The following is a 21,343-nucleotide window of genomic DNA, read 5'->3' on the forward strand; positions in this document are numbered from 1 at the left end:
TCAAATAAATAGAATAAATCTTTATGAAAAAAAAAAAAAAAGGAAAAAACTCTAATTCTCAGCTCCCACTGGGGCTGGGCCCAGGATGCTGTAAACTCAGTAATTTATCTGGGAAAGCGGGATTAGAGTCACTGACTTACGCCCTCTCTTTCTTACAGAGGGAACAGAGGCTCAGGGAGGGCGACTGGTCCAGGATGGGTGGGGTCTGTGGCAGGGCTGGGCCCAGAGTGGTGTCCTGACTGCGCCTCGATGCCTTCATTGGACAGCTTTGCACCCTGCCTTTGGCCTGGCTTTTAATGAACCTGACGTTGTTAGTGCTAGGCCCACGTGATGTAGGCACAGTCGTTTCCTTCGCCTCCTCCCTACTCCCTGCTTTTTCTGGATGCCCCGAACCGCCATGCAGGTAAGCTTGTTTTTCTCACTGTTTGTGCAAGTCTAGAGACACGAAACTCCGAGGTTGCCTCATCCCAGAGCTGCCCTACAGGAGATCTGTATCTTGTTTATTTACTGAGACACGCGTGAAATCATCGGCATGGTGCTGGTGGGTGTGGGGAGGCTGCTGCTCAGGCAGCTCAGGGCCCACCCCCAGGCCCCCAGGCCCCCAGGCCCCAGGCCCCCAGGCCATGCTTACAGCAGATGGCAGGATCTGACTCAGGACAGTGCAGCGGGAGCCGGACTCCAAACAGGACAGAACTCTTTCAGGTGTCACCCAGGCCGGCCCCTGCCTGGTGGTCAGATTGCTTCAAAGAAACGAATCCCAAAGGCCGCTTGGTATGCAGCAGGCATCTGATGGCGCCATCTACTTTCGATGCCAGCACACCTTTCTCTGGAGGTCTAAGGGCTCGCATCTATTGGTGGTTCATCTTCCTGTATCCAACCCTCTGCCTGGGGTCGAGGGAGCTGGCCCGCTCTCGTGGTCCATCCCTCCTCTCTTCTCCCTCTTGCTCTCTCTCGCCCCTGCGGCTGGGACTGCTGGCAATGACTAGCTCACCTTATTCTCTCTCCTCCCTTTCTGCAGCTCCGGATACTCATTCTGTAGGACGGAGGGGACCTGGCCCTCTGCGTGTCTGGGTGGCCCTGACCTTGCTGGTCACTCGGTCCTGGGAGGAAGCGTGTGGCAGGCAGGTGGCAGCACTGGCCCAAGGTGTTTCCCACGGATCCCAGTGAGACTTGGCATTGTGCCGAGGGCAGTGGCTCTGCTGTGACACAGAAGGTGAGGTGGCACAGCGTGGGCACTTCCCATGCACCTGGCTTCAGGCTCCACCTGGTGACAGAGGACACAAAAGCCACAGCACATCAGGCTGGGTATCTTTTGTGGGTGAGCACCTAAGTGGTAGACGAAGACTCTGGGGTGGGGGTGGGGGGGTGCTTCTTATGCTGGAGAGCAAAGTCTCTTTCTGGTACCTCTCCCCACGCAGGACAAATATGCCTTCACAAATGGACAGGGAAGTGTACAGGGAGGTACCGATGCCCCTGCCTGTCTCAGCAGTGCTCACTCAGCCTCTGGGTGCTGACAGTTTCTTGGGGGCAGGATGCCAGGAGGGGGAGCCCGATGGTGGAAGCCATGCCTTTTCTTGACACCACACTCACCCACATGGCAGAGTCCAGCCCAGGGGACCGAGATGTTTCTGTGATGGCTCATAGGCAGGTGCCTGTGAGACCTGGCATGCCGAGGACAGCGGACATAAGAGAGGAGACGACCCCTGGGGTGGCTCCATACAGACCCACGGCCCAGGATGCTCTGGGTGGCTGCTGGAGAATCGTGAGAACAGGGAGGGTGTAGTTTCAAAGCCAGAATATATTTTGCTGAAAATACAGTGTATGTGGGGCCTTCTGGGGTGGGGTGCTGTCTCGAGGGCACTTGCGGAGTTCATTACAGCAGAGATGGGAACTGCACGTAGCGGCTTCACTCCGTAGAAAATTAGCAGCAGCACGGCGGACCCTGGTCCTTCCCCAGGGGTCCTCATCCGGAAGCGTCTCTGGGCAGAGGGGCGTACCGGGTCGGCGCAGCTACAACTCATCCATCATGGCCAGCAGGTCGTCCCCCTTGCTGGTGCTCCACCTCGGCTGGTCAGTGACCTCCAGCTCCCCCAGGATCCGGGCCAGCTCTTCGCTCCGTTGCTGGTCCTGGGAGAGAAATGAGAAGTGAAAAGGATGAGGGGGAGGTGCCAGCAGTGCTTATTTGTCTATTCTTGTGCCCCACTTCCGGTTGCCCACTTATTTGTCAAAATAGGGACGATAGAGCCGCTGTAGGATGGCTGGGGAGAAAAAGGGATGTCCCAAGACGAGGAGGGAAATGTGTGACCCCATGGAGTCCCGCGTACTCACCTGCGTAGCTTGTATGTTGATGACTTTGTTGTCTAACTCTTCTGGCTTGGTTAGGGCTGCCTGTCTGGATGGGACGGTGAAGAAATGGGGACAAGGTTTGGGTATGCTCCATGCCAGCTCGGCAAGCTGGCCCTCGGTAACTCGGGACCTATGTTCTGCCTCACCTGCCGATCCAACTTTCCAGCTCACCTCCAAACAAGGCACCCTCTGCTCTGCAAAGCCAGGCCTGGCTCTGTCCCCGTGCCTTTGCACACACACTAAACCCTGCCAGGAACGGTCTTCCCCTTCCTCTGCTTGGCAAACTCCAAGACCCAGATCGAATGCCAACTCCGTTGCGTGCCAGGGCCCAGTCAGCTGCTGTGCCCTCTCGGGGCATTCATGACACAGCAGTGGAATAAGTTATGCATGAGGGACAGGCTTTGGCTCCTATGTGCCATCTTTGCGTCCCCAGCACTTCCCATCATCCCTGAAGTGAGCTCGACCACAGGGAAACAGGAGGCAATTCTCACCCCAGCTGCGGGCAGTGCAGAGTGCTGCAGGGGTGGATGCGTGGCAAGGTGCTTGACAGAACTGCAGAAGCCTGGTGAATCGCCATACCACTGGTTTTGGCCACTTGACTCTCTAACCCCAAAGACACCGAGGTCCAGCCTCCCTCTGGTTTCTTAACAGACTTGTCCTAGTATGACCATGTTGGTGCCTACTATGTGTTGCTTGGCTGTACTCTGTTAAGCAACACACTAGAACTCTATTTTGGAATGACTCCAGAAGGCTCGGGCCATTTAATCCTGGGGGTGTGTGTGTGGGGGTTCTTTACCAAGGCTATTGAACTGGCTGGGCTTTCCTTTGTGAGTTTAACATCTGTATTTATAGGTGGCTCTGGTTTGTAATTGTCACTCTGAAGTTTGTATCAAACTTGGGATTTTTCTGTGTCTTTAGAGAAATGGGTTTAAAACATACTCCTCTTCTTCATCGGTGGTAAACAGATTCAACCGGAATCCTGGCTCGGGGCCACTGGGGTTCTTAATCTCCATCCCGCCCATCAGCCTGGCCAGGAAATTCAGCTCTTCTTTAGCAAGCGGATTTGGAGTGATGTTCTCCTGCAGAAACAATGGCGTGATCTGTAGCCACATGAAGGTGAGTACATTTCTGGCTAAGACCCCAGACACCCGGGTTATAAAATCTGGCAAACCAATCACTGGATTACTTCTGGGCCCCAAAGCAGGCTTAACCAACAGAAAAACCGCCTGGGTCCGCAGCAGAAGTTTCCACTTTCAGGATGAGTGGCGGGCCCAGAGGCCTCGTCCTTCCCCAGCTACCTTCCTCCTCGAAGGAGGGAATGCTGCTTCCTCTTGGGCCAGTCCAGTTCCCTGGGCATGACAAGTGGCCTCAGTGAAGTCCCGAGGGCTGAGGGTTCCTATTCCGGAGGAGCCAGCACACTGCCCCCAGGTGGTGACAGCCATGAACACACCCCTGTGGCCCTCCCTCCTCTCACTGTCCTGGTCCCTTCCTTCAGAGCCCCTCCCAGGGCTCTCTAATCCACTCTGCCACAGTCATCTGAAACACAGGTCTTGCCTCATTTCTCCCTTGCCCCAGACAAACCCTTCTGCTTCATGCCTAAAGAGCAAAGCATGCTGTTTAAGCCCCTCCCCTAATCAAGCCCCGATGTCCCTGCTGGGAGAGTCGGCCACCTGCCTTGGTGATGCTGTGGCGAGGCTCTCTTGCCCTCGGTATCTCTGCTTGTCCTGTCACCTCGGTCTGCGTGCCCCTTCCTCCTCCTCTGCTGTTTAACATTTTACCCACTCTGGAACCCCACTTCAATGTCACCTCCTCTGGAAAGCCCTCTTCATCCCTGTCCCCACCCCCTGGACGGAGCACGTGTCCCTGCAGTCAGAACACCCAGCAAGCTCATCTTGTGCCTCGTAAGAGTTACGGTTTCTATGGCCGTCCTTCTCAGGGAACTTTCAGTCCCTTCAGGATGGGACCACGTCTATGTCAGCTTTTTTTTTTTTTTTTTAAAGATTTATTTATTTATTTGAAAGGCAGAGAGAGAGAGAGAGAGAGAGAAAGGTCCTCCATCCTCTAGTTCACTCCACAAATGGCTGCAACAGCTGGAGCTGGGCTGATCTGAAGCCAGGAACCTGGAATTTCTTCCAGGTCTCCCATGCAAATGCACGGGCCCAAGGACTTGGACATCCTCTATTGCTTTCCGTGGCCATAGCAGATGGCTAGATTGGAAGTGGAGCAGCCGGGTCTCAAACCAGTGCCCATATGGGATGCCGACACTGCAGGCAGCGGCTTTACCTGCTATACCTCAGCGCCAGCCCCTGTGTCAGCTTTGTGTCCCAGTGTACCCAGCCCATAGAAGCAGTTCAAGAAATGTGTGCTGTGCTGAATAACTGGATATTCTGTGACGTGTCCTACGGCTTGCTGGGAGTTAACTCAGTAAACATTTGTGAAGATGGAATTCAGAGAAGTGAGAATCCCGGTTTGAAAGGAGCTGCACACTGCTGTGTAAGGGAGCAGTAAAAAGGGACATTTCAACCATCAGAATTCTTGGAAGTGCTGGGCTCAGCAGTCATAGACCTAATGGCCCTGGTGCCCTGGTGCAATTTCACACGTCCTGGCGGGTGCTTCCTGCCTAATTAGGGTGGCTGAGCTTGGCCTGAAATTACCCAATTAGTCAGATCACTGGACATATGCATGAAAAGCTACAATTAAAACTTGAGTTGGGGTGGGTGTTGTGGTGCAGTGGGTTGCGTTGGTGTTTGGGATGCCAGCATCCCATACTGGAGTGCCGGTTCAAGTCCTGGCTACTCTGATTCCTACCCAGCTTCCAGCTAATGCATCCTGGGGGTGCCTGCCACCTACGTGAGAGACCTGGATAGAGGTCTGGCTCAGTCTGGCCCAGCTCTGGCTGCTGCAGACATTTGGGGAGTACACCAGCAGACAGAAGGTCTCGCTCTCTCTCCCTCTCTGTCACTCTACCTTTCAAGTAGATGAAAATAAACAAACATTCAAAGACAAACCCTGTGTAGTGGCAAGGCTGAATGGAGATTGCACATGATGAGGGGAAATGTTGGCTAGCTTGGAGATTTAAAGTGTCCCCATGGAGATTTCTGCATCTAGAAAGAAGCTGCGAAGATGAGGGAGGAAGGAGAAACTCACCTGCGCTCGCGAGGCGGAGTTCTTTGATGCTCCAGACGTCTGGGTGTCCACGGGCCGATTCAGGCTGTACCTGGTGGCAACAGGAAATGGTGACATTATCTGGACCCTTTCCGCTGACTTCCTTGTAACTTGGAAGTATGGTTCAAGGCTTCTGAGATGCCAAAGAGCATCCAAGAAGGTGCTGTGATGGGGCGGGAGTTTGGGGTAGCAGTTCAGATGCCTGCATCCCCTGTTGGAGTGCCTGGCTCTGTCTCCAGTTCCAGGTTACTGCTAATGAGCACCCCGGAAGAGGCAGGAAGTAATGGCTCAGGGAAAAGCCGGACCCCTGCCACCCACCTGGGAGACCTGGACTGAGCTCCCAGCTCCTGGCTTTGGCCTGGCTCAGCTTGGACCGTTGTAGCTATTTTGGTGGTGAACCAGCAGATAAAACATCTCTCTCTCTCTCAAACTTTCTCTGTCGTACTTCCAAATAAATAATTTTTTTCTTTTTTTAAAAAATATGCCTGTATCCTCATAGGAGTCCCTGAGTTTGATGCTAGGCTCCAGCTCCTGACTCCGATTTCCTGCTAATACAGACCCCGGGAGGCACTGGTGATGGCTCAAGTAACTGGGTTCCTGCTACCCACGTGGGAGACCTGGACTGTGTTCCTGGCTCCTGGCTCCAGCCACAGCCATTGCATTTGGGAGTTAACCAAGTGGATAGTAGCGCTCTCTCTTCTCTCTCTCTCTCTCTCTCTCTCTCTCTCTCTCTCTCTTTCCCCCTCAAATAAACAGTAAATAAACAAACAAAAAAATCAAAGAAACTATACATCTTTTCGATCTGTTGATGAAATGAGTTGCCTTGTGTTTGGAGTTCCTGGCGCCCTTTGAAAATGTCAGGAATCTGCATGCAATGTATCTAAGGGAAATTTTCAGAGCAGAAGGCGTCATGCTGGGTTTTGGAATGAAATGACCTCCTTCGACCTTGAGTTTGCTCAGGGAGGGAGACTTCGCTTACATGTTAGTTCCTAGTTTCAGGACTCGGTCTCCATAAAGTTCAAAAGAACCTTCTTTGGTTGCAGTGACATAGTTTCCACCATGCTTGAATTTTATCTTCTTCACTTCTTCACCTTTGTGGTTGAACATTCTGCAATACAAAGTGTGACATGATGGAATATTCTCCAAGCTCAGGGAGCCCAGGAGCCTTCGTTGTTCTTTGTACCACAGACAAAAAAAGGAACTCATGCACTCCTTCAAGATCAAGATGCGAGGTCGGGGCTCTGGTGTAGTGGTGAAGCCGCCGCCTGCAGTGCCAGCATCCCATATGGGCGCCTGTTTGAGTTTCGGCTGCTCCACTTTCGATCCAGTTCTCTGCTATGGCCTGGGAAAGCAGTAGAAAATGGCCCAAGTCCTTGGACCCTGCACCCACGGGGGAGACCCAAATGAAGCTCCTGGCTCCTGGCTTTGGCCTGGCCCAGCCTGGGCCATTACGGCCATTTGGGAAGTGAACCAATAGATAGGCGATCACTCTCTCTCTCTCTCTGTAACTCTGCCTTTCAAATAAATAAATCTTTTTTTTTTTTTTTTTTTGACAGGCAGAGTGGACAGTGAGAGAGAGACAGAGAGAGAAAGGTCTTCCTTTTGCCGTTGGTTCACCCTCCAATGGCTGCCGCGGCCAGCGCCCTGCGGCTGGTGCACCGCGCTGATCCAAAGGCAGGAGCCAGGTGCTTCTCCTGGTCTCCCATGGTAAATAAATAAATCTTTAAAAAAAAAAAAAAGACCAAGATGCCAGTTGTGATCATAACAATGATGATAATCACAATATTTACTGTGCGGATGTTATATGCCGAGTGCGGTATAAGCACATCAGAGCACTGTTACCTTATGCATTGTCATAGTAACCACTTCACAGATGAGGAAGTGAGTTTTGGAGAATGCATGGCTTCTCCCAAGCTCCTATGCTAAGTGGCAAAGCTGGGATTAGGCCCTGACCTCGTGAGCGGCTGAGCTTAACTGAGCAGCGGGGAGGGCAGTGCTGCGTCTGTCCAGGCTCACATACTGGCTTCCTGGCAGCCCAGGGCTGCTGGGAGCACACTGCAGAGAATTCACCTGATGAGTCCAGGAACTTCAGTCCCCCAGGGAACAGGCCCGGACACTGGCAACACGAAGCGGCCATTCGAGTTCTGAACTTTGTCCTTCAGAAATATGGACACCTGCGGGGGGAGAAATACAGTCTTGTTTTTCTAGGTACGTTTTTACAGACGCAAACATTCTGAGGTTGGAAACCGTGTGATGGTTTTGGGAATGTTACCTAGTGAGTTTCTAACAGTCAGGACAGAGGAAAAACCCACTGCCACTCACACCTGTGGAGCCGCGAGGCTTTCACAAACAGAGCGACTTGGAGGTGGTGCAGCAAACCTGCCAGGTGAGCAGCGTTACTCCCATTTTACAGATGAGGAAGCCGAGGTTCAGAGGGAAGTGACTTACACCAGAGAGAAAAATAAGAGGCAGGGCTGGGATTCCAAACCGACTCCAAACCAACCTGACTCCAAACTCCACGCCCATCCCTCGGTTCCCTGCTAACTTTCCATGCAGCTGCAAGCTTTGCGCTTTAAGAACCTCATTAAGAACCGGCAGCTGGGAGGTCGCCACACCGCCTCCAGGCAGCCAGCTCCTACCAGGCAGAGCTGAGGCCTCAAATTCTTGTTTCTGACTCTGGAGCCCAAGCTCTAGCCTGCGCGCTGGTGAGAAGGGCAGGGCTGGAGCAGGCAGACCCAGCCGACAGCAGCCTCCGAAGGCTGCCCTTCACGAGACTGGAGCGGTACACTGATCTTCCACCCCCTCTCTGTGGAGGTTTTGGTTGTTCACAGATTAAATCCAACAAAGAGTGTCCCAGTTAATCAGTTTTACAGGCTCTTACCTTCTTCATCTAGGAAGTGACATAAAGTTCCAGCTCTAAAATTCTGCAGCTTTATAGTAATGATATCACCAAAAATAAGCATCTGTCGTGTGCAAGCAGGGAAGATGCCAAGTGATAAAAATGTATAAGCTGGAAGCCTGGCAACTGATGTCAGCCTGGGCTTAAATATCAGCTGAGCTGCTTCTTGGACCTGGGTTTTTGGTTTAAAAAAAAAAAAAAAAACAGCCTTTCTGTACATCAAGTTTCTGTTTGGTAAGCCGGGGGTAATAATACTTCCTACTCAATGGGTTAGTGTGACAACTAAATCCGATGAAGCATAAAAAGCAAAGCCTGCCTTGTATGTTCAATAGATGGTAGCTTGTACTCTGGTTAGCACCTCTAATTGGAAACAGGGCATAGGACACAGCATAAAAGGAAAGAACCCTGAAGCAGGATGTGCTAAGCAGCATGTGCATATCAGCCCACAGAGAAGACCACAGGCTTGCAGGGTGGCAGGGGTGACTGCGGGCTTGGAGCTGGGCAGGTGGATATGGCTGGAGCACCTCAGCAGCAGGTGAGCAGGCACAGGTCGTGTTTTGGGGAGAATGTGTAAACCAGTTTGGTCAGAGGGTTTAGCTGGATGACTTTTTTTTCTATATTTAATTATTTATTTTGAAAGCCAGATTTACAGAGAGAGGGACAGAAAGGGAGAGACAGAAAGAGAGATCTTCCATCCACTGGTTCACTCCCCAGATGGCTGCAATGGCCAGTGCTGGGCCAGGCTGAAGCCAGGAGCCAGAGCTTCATCTGGGTCTCCCAGGTGGGTGGTAGGAGCCTAAACACTTGGGTCATCTTCTACTGCTTTTTCCCAGGCCATTAACAGGGAGCTGGATTGGAAATGGAGCAGTTGGGAGTTGAACCAGCACCTACATGGGATGCTGGTATCGGTGGTGCAGGTGGTGGCTTAAGCTGACATGCCACAACACTGGCCCCCTGCATGGACTTTAAGAAGTGTTTTTTTTTTTTTTTAAATTTGGATTTCATTTATTTGAAAGACAGAGTTAGAGAGAGAGAGAGAGAGAGAGAGAGAGAGAGAAAGAGAGAGAGATATCTCCTATCTACTGGTTCACTCCCCAAATGGCCGTAATGGCCCAGGCTGGGCCAGGCCAAAGCCAGGAGCCAGGAGCTTCATCTGTTCTCCCACGTGGGTACAGGGTCCAAGGACTTGGGCCATCTTCCACTGCTTGAAAGCTTATTAGCAGGGAGCTGGAATCGAAGTGGCACAGCCAGGACTCAAATCAAATGCTGGCACTGTAGGCCTGGCCCCTTTGGAAGTTCTTTTTTCTTATTTTTAAAAGATTTTTATTTATTAATTTGAGAGGTAGAGTTATAGAGGGAGAGACAGAGAGAAAGATCTTCCTTCCATTTGTTCACTCCCCAAATGGCCGCAATGGCCGGAGCTGTGCCAATCTGAAGTCAGGAGCCAGGAGTTTTTTCCCAGTCTCCCATGCGGGTGCAGGAGCCCAGGACTTGGGCCATCCTCTACTGCTTTCCCAGGCCATAGGAGAGAGCTGGATCAGGAGAGGAGCAGCTGGGACTAGAACCAGCACCCATATGGGATGCCGGCGCCGCAGGTGGAGGATTAACCTACTGTACCACAGCGCCGGCCCCTCCTTTAGAAGTTCTTAACCTTGAGATTCTGTGACTGGGGGATGGGAGTTTGGCAATGGAGAAAGGAAGTAGGGTGGGGTAAGTGTTATATGTTAGACGTTATGTTAGCATAATTCTAACAAGGTCGATGAGGGCATAGTAGATCTGAAGTGTACAAATTTAGGTCATGTATGCATCTGTGTTTGATTTGAGAATCTGCCCTTGGCTGGACAGGACCCTTGGGTCCGCGTGCCCTGCCGCTCTGCTGGCATCAGCTGAGCTGCAACTCTCTCACTCTTTTTCTCTTACTCTATCTTTCTTTTCCCAGCTGATTTCATCTGCTCTCACACTCCAGGGCTGATGGCTCCCAGATCTTGAGCTCCTACTTGGCTTTCCTTTTGGGCACCTGACTCATTATCCTATTGCGTGTTAGACCTGTCCACCCATGGGTTCCAGAGGACACACCTCAAACCTATCCTGCTCAGAATAGGGGTCACCTTCCCCTTCCTCTGGAGTTCCCAATCTTGGTGGACAACACTGCTAGATCGTCACCAGCAATATGAGTCCCTGTCCAGTCTCCTTTCCACATCTATTCTGTCACCAGGCCCTGTCAATCTAATGATCATGCCTTGTATCTGGTTACTAACTTCCTCTCTGCCCCAACAACTATTACCAATGGCAGACTTCCTCACCTCCTGCCTGGCCCACTGCAGGAGCCTCCTACCTGGTCTCCTGCCTTCCTGCTTGCTGCTTTCAATCCGTCCTCCATTCTACTGCACAGACTCTTTGACAGCCTAATCTGATCATGTCCCTCTCCGGTCTGAAGTTTTTCACTGGCTCTCTGCTGCCCGCCAGGTCCTCTCCGCTGGCCTTGCTCTTCTCTGCACCATGTTCCTGAACCTCATGTTCCAGCCGTGCTCAACTGCTCGCACTGCCCAGCCCTCCCCCAGGCCCCGCCCAGGAAGGGACCTGACTCCATTGAGATGGCAGCCTCTACCTAAGGTGTCCTTCTTAACCCCCCACCCCCATTTTCTCATGGGCCTGGTGAAAACCCATTTTTTTAAAAAGATTTATTTTATTTATTTGAAAGGCAGAGAGGGAGAAACAAATCTTTCAACCTCTGTTTCACTCCCTAAATAGCCAAAAACAGCTAGGGCTGGACTAGACTGAAGCCAGGAACAAAGTCAGCCAGGTCTCCCCATATGGGTGGCAGGGGCCCAAGCACTTGGGCCGTCTTCCGCTACTTTTCCCAGGTACATTAGCAAGCAGCTGTATTGGAAGTAGAGCAGCTAGGACTTGAACTGGCACCCATATGGGATGTCAGCATTGCACGCAGCAGTTCAACCCACTGCATCATAGCACTGGCCCAGAAAACCCTTTTTTAAAAATTAATTAATTTATTTGAGAGGTAGAGTTAAAGACAGAGAGAGGAAGAGACATAGAGAAAGGTCTTCCATCTGCTGGTTCACTCCCCAAATGGTCTCAACAGCTGGAGCTGGGCTGATCTGAAGCCAGGAACCAGAAGTTTCTTCCAGGTCTCCCATACAGGTACAGGGGCCCAAGCACTTGAGCCATCTTTCACTGCATTCCTAGACCCTTAACAGAGAGCTGGATTTGAAGACAAGCAGCCAGAACATGAACCTGTGCCCATATGGGATGCCGGGGCTGCAGGTGGAGGCTTAGCCTACTACACCACAGTGCCGGCCCCAGAAAAGCCATTTAAAAAAGAACAAACCTGGGGTGAGCATTGTAGCTCAGCAGCTTAAGCCCCCAAGGCGGACGCCGACATCCCATTCTGTCTGCATCCCATTCCAGAGTACAGGTTTGAGTCCCGGCTACTCTGCTTCCTGTCGAGCTCCCTGCTAATGAGCCTGGGAAGCGGCATACGATGGCTCAAGCACCTGAGTTCCTGCCACCCATGTGGGAGACCCGGATGCAGTTCCAGGCTCCTGAGTCCAGCCTGGGCCAGCCTAAGCTGTTATGGCCATTTAGGGGTGAATCGGTGAATGGAAGATTTTTTTCTCTGTTACTCTGCCTTTCAAGTAAATAAATACATCTTAAAACATATGCCTGTCTGTCTGTATGTCCGTATATGTGTACATATATAAAATGCCTGAGGTTGAGGACCAGAGCTCAGCTTCCATCAGCAGCCAGGAGACTTCAAACACCAGCCGTACACTGGGTGCGGATGACTCCCAGCTGGATCTGACCTCCGACCTCCAGCCTGGCAGACTGAACTGCCTGTCACATGGCTACCTGGGTGTCTGGCAGGCAAATCAAACAAACAGAATGGTTCACTTTCCTACCCGAGGGTCTTTCCCACCCCAGGAAATGCACCCGCCTTGCCCGTGTCCTCTCTTCTTCCCCTCGTTCCTCACGTCCAGTCTCTCGGTCTTGCTCCAGAGCTGTATCCCAGATGTGAACGTTCTCCAGTGCTCTGGTGTCTAATGGCTCCTACCCACTGCACCATCTCTACCTCTGTCCCGCACGGTTCACTTTCTAGAACAGAAATCGGACCTTGTTACCTCACACCCTTACAATGCTCAAGAGCTTTTTTTTTTTTTTTTTAAAGTCTACTTTGATTTATTTGAAAGGCAGAGAGAGAAAGAGACAGAGAGGGAGGCACACAGAGAGAGATCTTTTATCCACTGGTTTACTCCCCAAATGGTGGCAACAGCTGGGTCTGGGCCAGGCTGAAGCCAGGAGCCGGGAACTCCATCAGGGTCTCCCACGGTGGTGGGTGGCAGGAGCCCAAGTACTTGAGCCATATCTGCTGCTTCCCAGAGTGCACATGAGCAAGGAACTGGATCCGAAACATGGAGGAACTCAACCCAGACACTCTGCTGTGGGGTGCGGGCGACCCAAGTGGAGGCTTAGCCAGCCGTACCACGACGCCGGCCCCTTTCGTTTGTTCCTGAATAACCTCTTTCCTAGGGCCCAAAGCCGAGTCAGTGGATCAGTGGCAGCTGACTGACGACTGGCGCCTCTTCTGATTCGTCCGTGTTGTGCCACACAGGGAATCGCGTTTATTGGGAGCCTCACCCCTGCCCAGCAGGCGTGTGCTACCCACAGCAGCTTCTCTCCACAGAGGGAACGCACATCATTCTTGTTCCCGTCTAGGGGCTCTGAGCTGGTGGTCCCTTCAGCTTAGATGCTCTTCCCCGGGCTCTCTCTTCGTCCCACTGGCAATTAAATGTCTGTCTCCCGAAAGTCTGCCCTTGACTCTCTTGTCTAAAGATCTCCCAGCCCATTCGGTAACTACTAGTTACACGTAAATGATTTATAATTACAAATTCAGCTTCTCAGCCACATATTCCAAGCGCTCGGTGGCCACACGCGGCTCCTGGACGGCACAGACATGGAACATGTCTATCACCGCAGGAAGTTCTGCTGGTGTAACCAAGCAACACCGAGGCCTGCTGCCCTCCACAACTGTCCCTCGTGTCACCGTCTCCCTCACGGTCTCAGTGCAGGAACGCGACTGACCTGCCCTCCCTGTACCGCCCCACTGGCACAGGACGGGGCCTCTGTCTTGCTCACTTGTGTATCTCAGACACTTAAGACAGCCTGGCATACGGTAGGCGCTTAATGAATACTCACTAGGCTGACTGGGTTTCCAGGGCTGAGCTACTTCCAGGTAGAATGGAGGTGTGAGGGACATCCTGCAGAGAGGCCAAGGCAGAATGATGTTTGCATGGAAAGAAGAAGAAAGCCGATGATGGAGGGTGCATGGGAGTGAGGGAGAGGGAGAGGAGGCCAACCTGAGTGCTCAGCCTGCAGGAGGCAACTCTGGGGGCTCTGCGGGGGGGCGGGGACAGAGTCGGTTGTTAACTGGAAGGATGGCAAATGGAATTGCTCTCAGCACCATCTCTGTCCAGGTTCTGGGGCACAGGGTGTGGGCCCTTGGCCACTTCAGGGCCACTTCACGTTGGCCTGTGAGAGCCCAGAGAGCTCGGATACTGACACCGGAGGAGCAGTTTTGTATTTGCTGTGGTTACACAGTGAGGAAGGGGTTGTTAGAGTAGGGCTGTGTTTTCCTGATGTCGTTTGATTGTGCGAACGCATCTAAAAACTATCAAGGGTGTTGTGAAAGTGGAGAAAGTCCGTGGAGGCAGAAACAGCATTAGAGACCAAGCCTGGAAAACCAGCCCAGCCGGTACAGGTCAGCGGCAGAGTCTCATCAGGATATGTGATGCTATTTCCCTTGATAAACAATCTGCTGTTTCACGGCCTGCCAGCTTAGCAATTAAAGCTTAATATACTTTGTGGCTTAATATGTTTTAAAGATTTTGCTATAGAATTCTTATTAGGAAAGTCTTTTCACTATACTGAATTTTATCTTGTCAGAATTGTGAAATCAATACGGCTGCTTGTATTACTACAACCCATAAAAATAATGCCCAAATATGCAGGGTTTTCATAATAATACAATGCAGAACTTTCAATATTTTCAAGTTGGTATTTTAAATTTAATGCAAAACTTTCTTATTTGTACCTTCCCGTTGTTTATGGTAATCGATGAGTATTAGAGACCTTAATTTATATTGATGTTATTATGGCTCCATCTATAGCAGAAAAAATTACTCATGAGGGTTAAAAATAAAATTGGCATTGGAACTGCCATTGTTCATCTTTTCTGGCCCATGGAAGGGGAACACGATCAGGCATGAACCATTTTCAATTCCTTCCTTTGGCTGGAGTTTTACTGTGTGAGCATGAGTGCGTCTCACGTGCACAGGTACAGCTTGCGAAAGGTTCAAAGGGGTCTGTCTAATGGGATGGGAGTCTCTCTCCTGCCTTTGTCCTCCAGCCAGCTGGCCAGTTTTGTGCACATCCTCCTGGGAGCAAACTACGTATATATCGCACTGTCTGCTTCGATGAACCCTCCCGGCAAATTCTGAGTTAGGAATGGTGTCGGTTCCATTTTTCAGCTGAGGAAAACAAGGCTCAGGGGAAGTATTTTGCCCAGGGTCCCGGAGCTGGTGCTGGAGATGGGCTGCAGATACGAGAGTAGCTCCAGGGCCTGGACTCGTTCTGCCGCATTGAACCATCTTTCCTGTACCAGTCTGTTACGTTACGGGGAGGAAAACAGTCGTGTCTGAGAGAGGAGGGCCCACAATTCTGGAGCTTCGAACGTGGTTGTAAAAGGCAGAGTGGGAGCAGGCATTTGGCCTACCAGCGCAGGTGCTGCTTCGTATGCCTGCGGCCCCTCGGAGTGCCTGGGTTGGAGTCCCCACTCCCAATTCCAGTTTTCTGCGGATGTGCACCCTAAGGAGGCAGCAGGGGATGGACCACGTGGTCAGATTCCTGCTACCAACGTGGGGACCTGCATTGAGTCTCAGCTCCCAGTTTCAGCCTGGTCCAGCCCTGGTCACTGCAAGCCTTTAGGGGATGAACCAACAGATAGGAGACTTCTCTTTCTCTCAAATAAGGTAAATTAGTAAAATTTTCGGACAGAGTCAGGGTGTAGAGTGGTCTGGAGTAGGCACGGCAGGAGGAGGGAGGGCCGGGCAGGAAGCAACGGCCCTGTGAAGTCTGAGGGCCTGGGCTAGGCTGGTGGCACAGGAATGGTGGTGCGCGTTGAAAGGGCAGACCCTAGAGGCCTTAACTTCAGTTGGACGGAGATCAGAAATGGGGAATCCAAGATGACGCTCTGGTTCTGAGCCGAGTGAGCAGGGGGATGGCGGTGCTCTCAAAAGAAATCAGCACTTGATCTGCCGGGATTAATGCAGACAAAAACATTCGGCGGGCCTCCTTGTGCAGACTGGGGTCTGCAGTGCAGCGGTGGGCCGGGGTGGGGTAGGAGCTGGACTCAGGAGTTGCAGCCAGAGGAGTTGGTATGGGGAGAAGAGAGGTCCCCGACGAGCAGAGGGGGAGTGGAGAGAGAGGAGGGAGGTCTGGGGACAGGGAGGGGTGAACTTGGAAGGGAGAGGTAAGGGAAGGCCAGGGTGGTTGGAAACGTGAAGACCCAGGACAGGTCAGAGTTCAAGGGTAGGACAGCAGCCTCTTGGCTGTGTCAGGTGCCACAGAAGCCAAGGACGATTATAAGGCTTGAGAGGAGGATTGGATTCGAGATCAGGTTGGCTCAAGAGCACATTCCCTTGGGAGAAGCAAGGGAGGAACTACTATGAAAAACCTCGTGAGGTTAACTGCGAGAACGGCGGCCTTGTGATCTCCCTCGTGCTGTTTACAACTGCTGCACCTGATCATTGGGATGTTTCTCACCGTGGAATCAAACCCCAAGGCTATCACTAACCGGGCACAATGCCCTCCCTTGTCTGCCTCCGTTTCCCTTATGCAGCGGGTTCCTGGGGCTGCCCCCTCACTTACCCGGATGTGCAGGTCTTGGAAGAAGATGAGGAGCGTCTGACGGATCAGCTGGAACTCGCCGGCAGACAGACCGCAGTAAACCTGCCAAGGGCCAAGCAGAGAGAAGCATTCGTATCCTTCAGAGAGCTGGGCAGTGTGGACACGCAGGGGTGAGCTGGGGCTTGGGCACAGGGGCTGGAGAGCAAGGAGAGGACGCAGCGGCTGGGGCAGGAGAGCTAGCGCCTCCTTCAGCAGAGACAAACCCTGCCCTAGCACAGCTCAGCTGGGATGCACTTCATCTCTCCCACAGACCGGGCGAGGCTGGGCCCCAGGAGTTAGAGCAGGTCCTCCACCAACCCCCTTTCAGAAAAGTTGGAGAAAATGGCTAGTCTCTGCATCACTGCTCTTTGAGTGATTTTTTTTTTAAACTTTATTTGAGAGCACAGCAGGGAAGAGCAGAGAGCAAGTGGTCTCATCCACTGGTTCACTCTCCAAATACCTGCAACGGCTGGGGCTGGACCAGGGCTACAGCGTGGAGCTGGGAACTCAACCCGGGTCTCCCAAGTGGATGGCAGGAACCCAAATACCTGAGCCATCACTGCTGACTCCCAGGGTCTCAATTAGCAGGCAGCTGGAGTCAGGAAGCAGCGCTGGGAATTGAACCCAGGCAGTCCAATGTAGGACGTGAGCACCTTAACCACTGGGCTGACGCCTGCTCTACTCTTGGCATTTTGAAGGTGACATTAAGAAGGCATAGGATGATAATACCGATCACATTAGCAAAATAGTTGTAGGTTTTTATTTTATATTCATTTGGAAGGGCATGGACAGAGAGAGAAAGAGAAACAGAGATCTCCCATCTACCTGTTCACTTCCCAAATGCCTACAAACAGCCGAGGCTGGGCCAGGCAGAAGCCAGGAGTAGGGAAATTAATTCGGGTCTCCCAGGTGGGCGGCAGGGACCCAAGTATTTGAGCCATCCAGGGTGTGCATTAGCAGGAAGTTAGCACCTGGGGCAGAGCTGGGACGTGAGCCTGCGTACTCTGATATGGGATGTGGGCATTAGTGGCATTTCAACCACGGCACCAAATGCCTGCCTCACTTGCTGATGCTGTAGAGAGTGGCGGGCTTTGCGGCTCCTCCTCCTGTGCTCCCTCTCACGCCTGCTCCCAACAGAGCAGGAGGCGGGACTGGGGATACTTACTTCCATCAGCTGCCGGAAAGTCTCGTCCACTTGATGCAAGATGGTCGGGGAGTCTCGGATGAGGCCTTTGATGGCGTCTAAATGGTTGAAGGTGACCAGCAGCACATCCTTGGGGCGGGGACACAGCAGCACTTGATATTTGAAAGCCATAGTCATCAGGTCATAGAGCTGCCAACCCACACAACAAACAAAGAGAACCGTAAAAGCGGAAGTCAGAATCGCCCAGCAATGATACAGCCAAGTGCTCGCTGAAAGCTCAGGGCACTGCTCGGGTGACCTTGTCAGCCATCACCCAAAGCAGGACACTGGGAGAGAAAAGCGGGCGGTACTGGTTAAGGCTGCCCAACAGGGGTAACCTGGGACACTCCTGGACAAATCAGGAACTCTGGTCACCTTGTGTGTATTGCTGCTAGGACAATACACAATCCTGGCAGCTGGGGGGTCCCGGACTGGGCTCTGGACTTGCAGAAAAAGAGCCCAGATTCAAGTACTCCTTGCCTGCTGACTTACTGCATGGCCCTGGCCAAGCTGCTTAACTCCTCTGAACCTGTGTTTTCTCACCTGCAAAAAGTACTCCCCGATTTTCCACCACGGCAGAGCTGCTGAGAGGAGTGAAGGAGATGACATGCGTGATCGTGGTGGGCAGAAAATTCAACAACTGCAAATGACGACATACTTACTCAGATACCAACAGCCCCCGCGTGTGACATGATCATGTACAGAGGACCGAAGGGGAGAAACTGCTGAGGACCAAAGTGGCCCACGCAGGCCTGTAGCAGAAGGGGCCTGGGAGGCACCTTGGGGCAGTCCCAGGGTGCAGCCTGGTGCAGGGCACCAGATGTGCACGGTAGTGGAGGAGAACACTGGGTGGGAGTGATGGAGGCTCTTTTCCTGGGAGGAACAGAAGAGCTCCCGCTGGAGGTGCTGGGAAATGAAGTGGGGGTGAGTCTGGCAAGGCTGGAGGACCACAGGGTTTGGAAAGACAGGCAAAAAAGTCACAAGAAAAAAGACAGACGGGCAAAATAAGGTAGACTGGATGCAGTAGGAATTAGGGGGTGGCTGGGGTTGGCTAAACTGACCCGGGAAGAGTAATGATGAAGTGAGATCGGTCAATCCGGCAATGAGGAGTGAGAGACAGGGCAGGCTGGAGCCAGGGAGGTGAGCCGGTACCTGGCTCATGCTAGCTATGTGATCAACATCTACTGATGGTGCGAATGGACGAAACGTTGGCGTGTCCTGGACTTGTGGCCTGGAATAGATGGCGGGCACGGAGGGTAGAGAAAGGGAGCGCGCGTGCTGCTGTGAAGGAGAAGCCTCAGTGACGAAGGCGAGGGTGGCCCAGGGGGACTGCGGCATGTTCACCCTAGTGTCAGGCAGGAGGCTGGTGCCACGGCCGGAGGCCAGAAGTCCGGGGAGGCCAGGGACAGGAGGGGTCTGGGGACACGTGTGCGGCAGGACTGCGAACATAAACCGCTACCAACTGAGGCTTCCGCCCGGCACAGTTATACACAGGAGCTCATCTGATCATGTTGAATCGTCACAAGAAGCCTGCGAGGTCGGTGCTAAGCCAGTTTGAAAACGAGGTTCCACATTGCCCGTACGTGGCAGAGTGAAATCAGACTTCAGGAGATCTACTAGAACCCTCCGTGTGATCCCGCTTCTCCGACACTCAGCTAAACACTAAGGGGGCAGGGACACTGGGGGGGGGGTGTGTGTGTGGTGGCAGCAGGGGGCGTGAAACACTAGAGATACAGAGTTGAGTGTCTCCGCCATCCTTAGCAAACATTAAGTGCCTGCTGTGTGCATGGCGCCACGCTGGGAATGAAGGATGAAGACAGGTGCCAAGACGAAGCAGAAGTTCCAAGGTGTGCAGTGAACTGGGTCCCACGGCTAGTGACTGGTAAAGCTAAAGCTCAGGCCCAGGATTTCTGGTTCCAAACTCTGCGTGGAAAGCTAATCCGTCCTGAAGACAGGGGGAAGAAGGAGCAGAGAGAAGGTGAATATTTACTGAACATCTACTATGTGCCAGGCCTAGGCACACGTTCCACTTAATCCTTCCAATAACTGATAAGACAGCTGTTATCATCCCCATCTTACAGATGGGAACGTGGAGTTGCAGGGAGATAAGTGACTTTCGAAAGGTAAGTGTCAGGGGGTAAGAGGGCATGGGTAAAGGCATTCTGCCCCCCTGAGGCTGCCAGGTGCCAGTGACAAGTCCACATTGATTCCGCATACCGTCTACCTGCCATCGGTCCCCTGGAGGGGTGGCCATTTAGCCCAGGATGGAGATGACCACATCCCACATCAGAGTGCCTGGGTTTGACTCTCCTGACCAGGTTCCTGACTCCAGCTTCTGGCTAATGCAGAGCTGGAAGGCAACGGTGATGCTTCAAGTAAGCGGGTTCCTGCCCCGCCTGTGGGAGACCTGGGTGAAATTCCCGGCTCCTGGCTATGGCCAGGGCTGAGCCGTGGCAGGCATGTGGGGGAGTGAACCAGTGGAAAGGGAGTTTTCTCTCTGTCTCTCTGCCTCTCAGATAAATAAAAATAAAATAAAACATTTTCACATAATGGAGGAACTTAAAAAGGAGTTATTAATTAAAATTTTTTATTTATTTGAAAGCTGGAGAGACAGAGAGAAAGGCAGAGATGGAGGGATCTTCCACCCACTGGTTTATTCCCCAAATGCCCCCAATAGCTGGGGCTGGGTCAGGCTGAAGCCAGGAGCCCAGAACTCACACCAGGTCTCTCACGTGGGTGGCAGGGGCCCAGGTACTTGATCCATCCTCTGTTGCTCTCCAGGGTGTGTTAGCAGAGAGCTGGAATGGGAAGCAGAGCTGGGACTCGAACCCAGGCACTCCATTTATGGGGTGTGGGCATTCCAAAGAGTTGTCCTGACCGCCGTACCAAATGCCCACCCTTTGAATTAACTGAAGTCCATACTTTATTAAGATTCCACTAGTTCCTGCCAGTGCGCGGTTTCTGTCCCAGGAGCCCCTCCAGGGTGCCAATTCTATTTAGCTGTCCTGTTTCTTTGGGCTCTCTTGGCCACGACTGTTTCTCTGGCTTTCCTCGTTTCTGATGACCTTGACGGTTTTGATTACTCATCAGGTATTTTGTAGCATGACCTCCAGATGGTACTTGCCTCATGTTTTTTTCATGGCTGGACTGGGGAGGAAGACCCCATGGTGCTGCTGTTATGACATCATACTGGGCACACAGTGACTCCCCACTGCTGGTGGGACCCCGGGGCCACCTGGCTGGGGCAGTCTGTCTGGATTCCTCCAGTGTAAAGCTAATGCTTTTCCCCGCTCTGTTCTGGACCATGTTCTTTGAAAGGAAGTCATCAAGTGCAGCCCACACTTCAGGAGTGGGGAGTTATACTCTGCCTCCTTGAGGGCAATTATCTACACAAACTGTTTTGAACTCCTAAAAGACTGGTCTATCCAAGTGATCAATTTCAGCTCACAATTGATAGCTCTGATAGCTCTAAGAGTCAAAGAGATCACACAAACAAGACAAGTATCTGCTAATACTAACTGATAGAATCAAAAAGGGAGAGAAAGATCCAACATGGGAAGTGGGATACACAGCAGACTCATAGGATGGCAGATGTCCTAAACAACACTCTGGCCTCAGAATCAGCCCTCAAGGCATTCAGATCTGGCTGAAGAGCCCATGAGAGTATAGCAGGCATGGAAAGCCAAGATATCATGGAAAAAAAAAAAAAGACCTAAATGAATGATCTCTGTGAGTGAGATCCCAGTGGAAAGAACGGGGCCATCAAAGAAGGAGGTACCCTTCTCCGAAGG

The 21,343-nt window shown here is 52.2% G+C and overlaps 1 protein-coding gene across 2 annotated transcripts in view; it reads right to left on the bottom strand.

The window, feature by feature from the left end:
* Positions 1–1,774: 1,774 nt before the first annotated feature.
* Positions 1,775–21,343, bottom strand: part of OSCP1 (organic solute carrier partner 1) — a 35,231-nt gene continuing 15,662 nt past the window's right edge. Inside the window, exons 3-10 of one of the 2 annotated variants that reach the window (XM_062193264.1) lie at positions 17,535–17,642; positions 16,352–16,432; positions 7,582–7,685; positions 6,491–6,619; positions 5,494–5,563; positions 3,286–3,425; positions 2,329–2,392; positions 1,775–2,127 (exon numbers count right to left, since the gene is read on the bottom strand). In XM_062193264.1, the coding sequence (XP_062049248.1) occupies positions 2,011–2,127; positions 2,329–2,392; positions 3,286–3,425; positions 5,494–5,563; positions 6,491–6,619; positions 7,582–7,685; positions 16,352–16,432; positions 17,535–17,642 (813 nt within the window). In that variant the 3' untranslated portion in view covers positions 1,775–2,010. Of the gene's footprint in view, positions 2,128–2,328; positions 2,393–3,285; positions 3,426–5,493; positions 5,564–6,490; positions 6,620–7,581; positions 7,686–16,351; positions 16,433–17,534; positions 17,703–21,343 lie in introns of both variants that reach the window. The other variant, XM_062193263.1, reaches the window with a different exon arrangement.

This window comes from Lepus europaeus, chromosome 5 (assembly GCF_033115175.1).
Source record: "Lepus europaeus isolate LE1 chromosome 5, mLepTim1.pri, whole genome shotgun sequence".
Classification (NCBI taxonomy): Eukaryota; Metazoa; Chordata; class Mammalia; order Lagomorpha; family Leporidae; genus Lepus; species Lepus europaeus.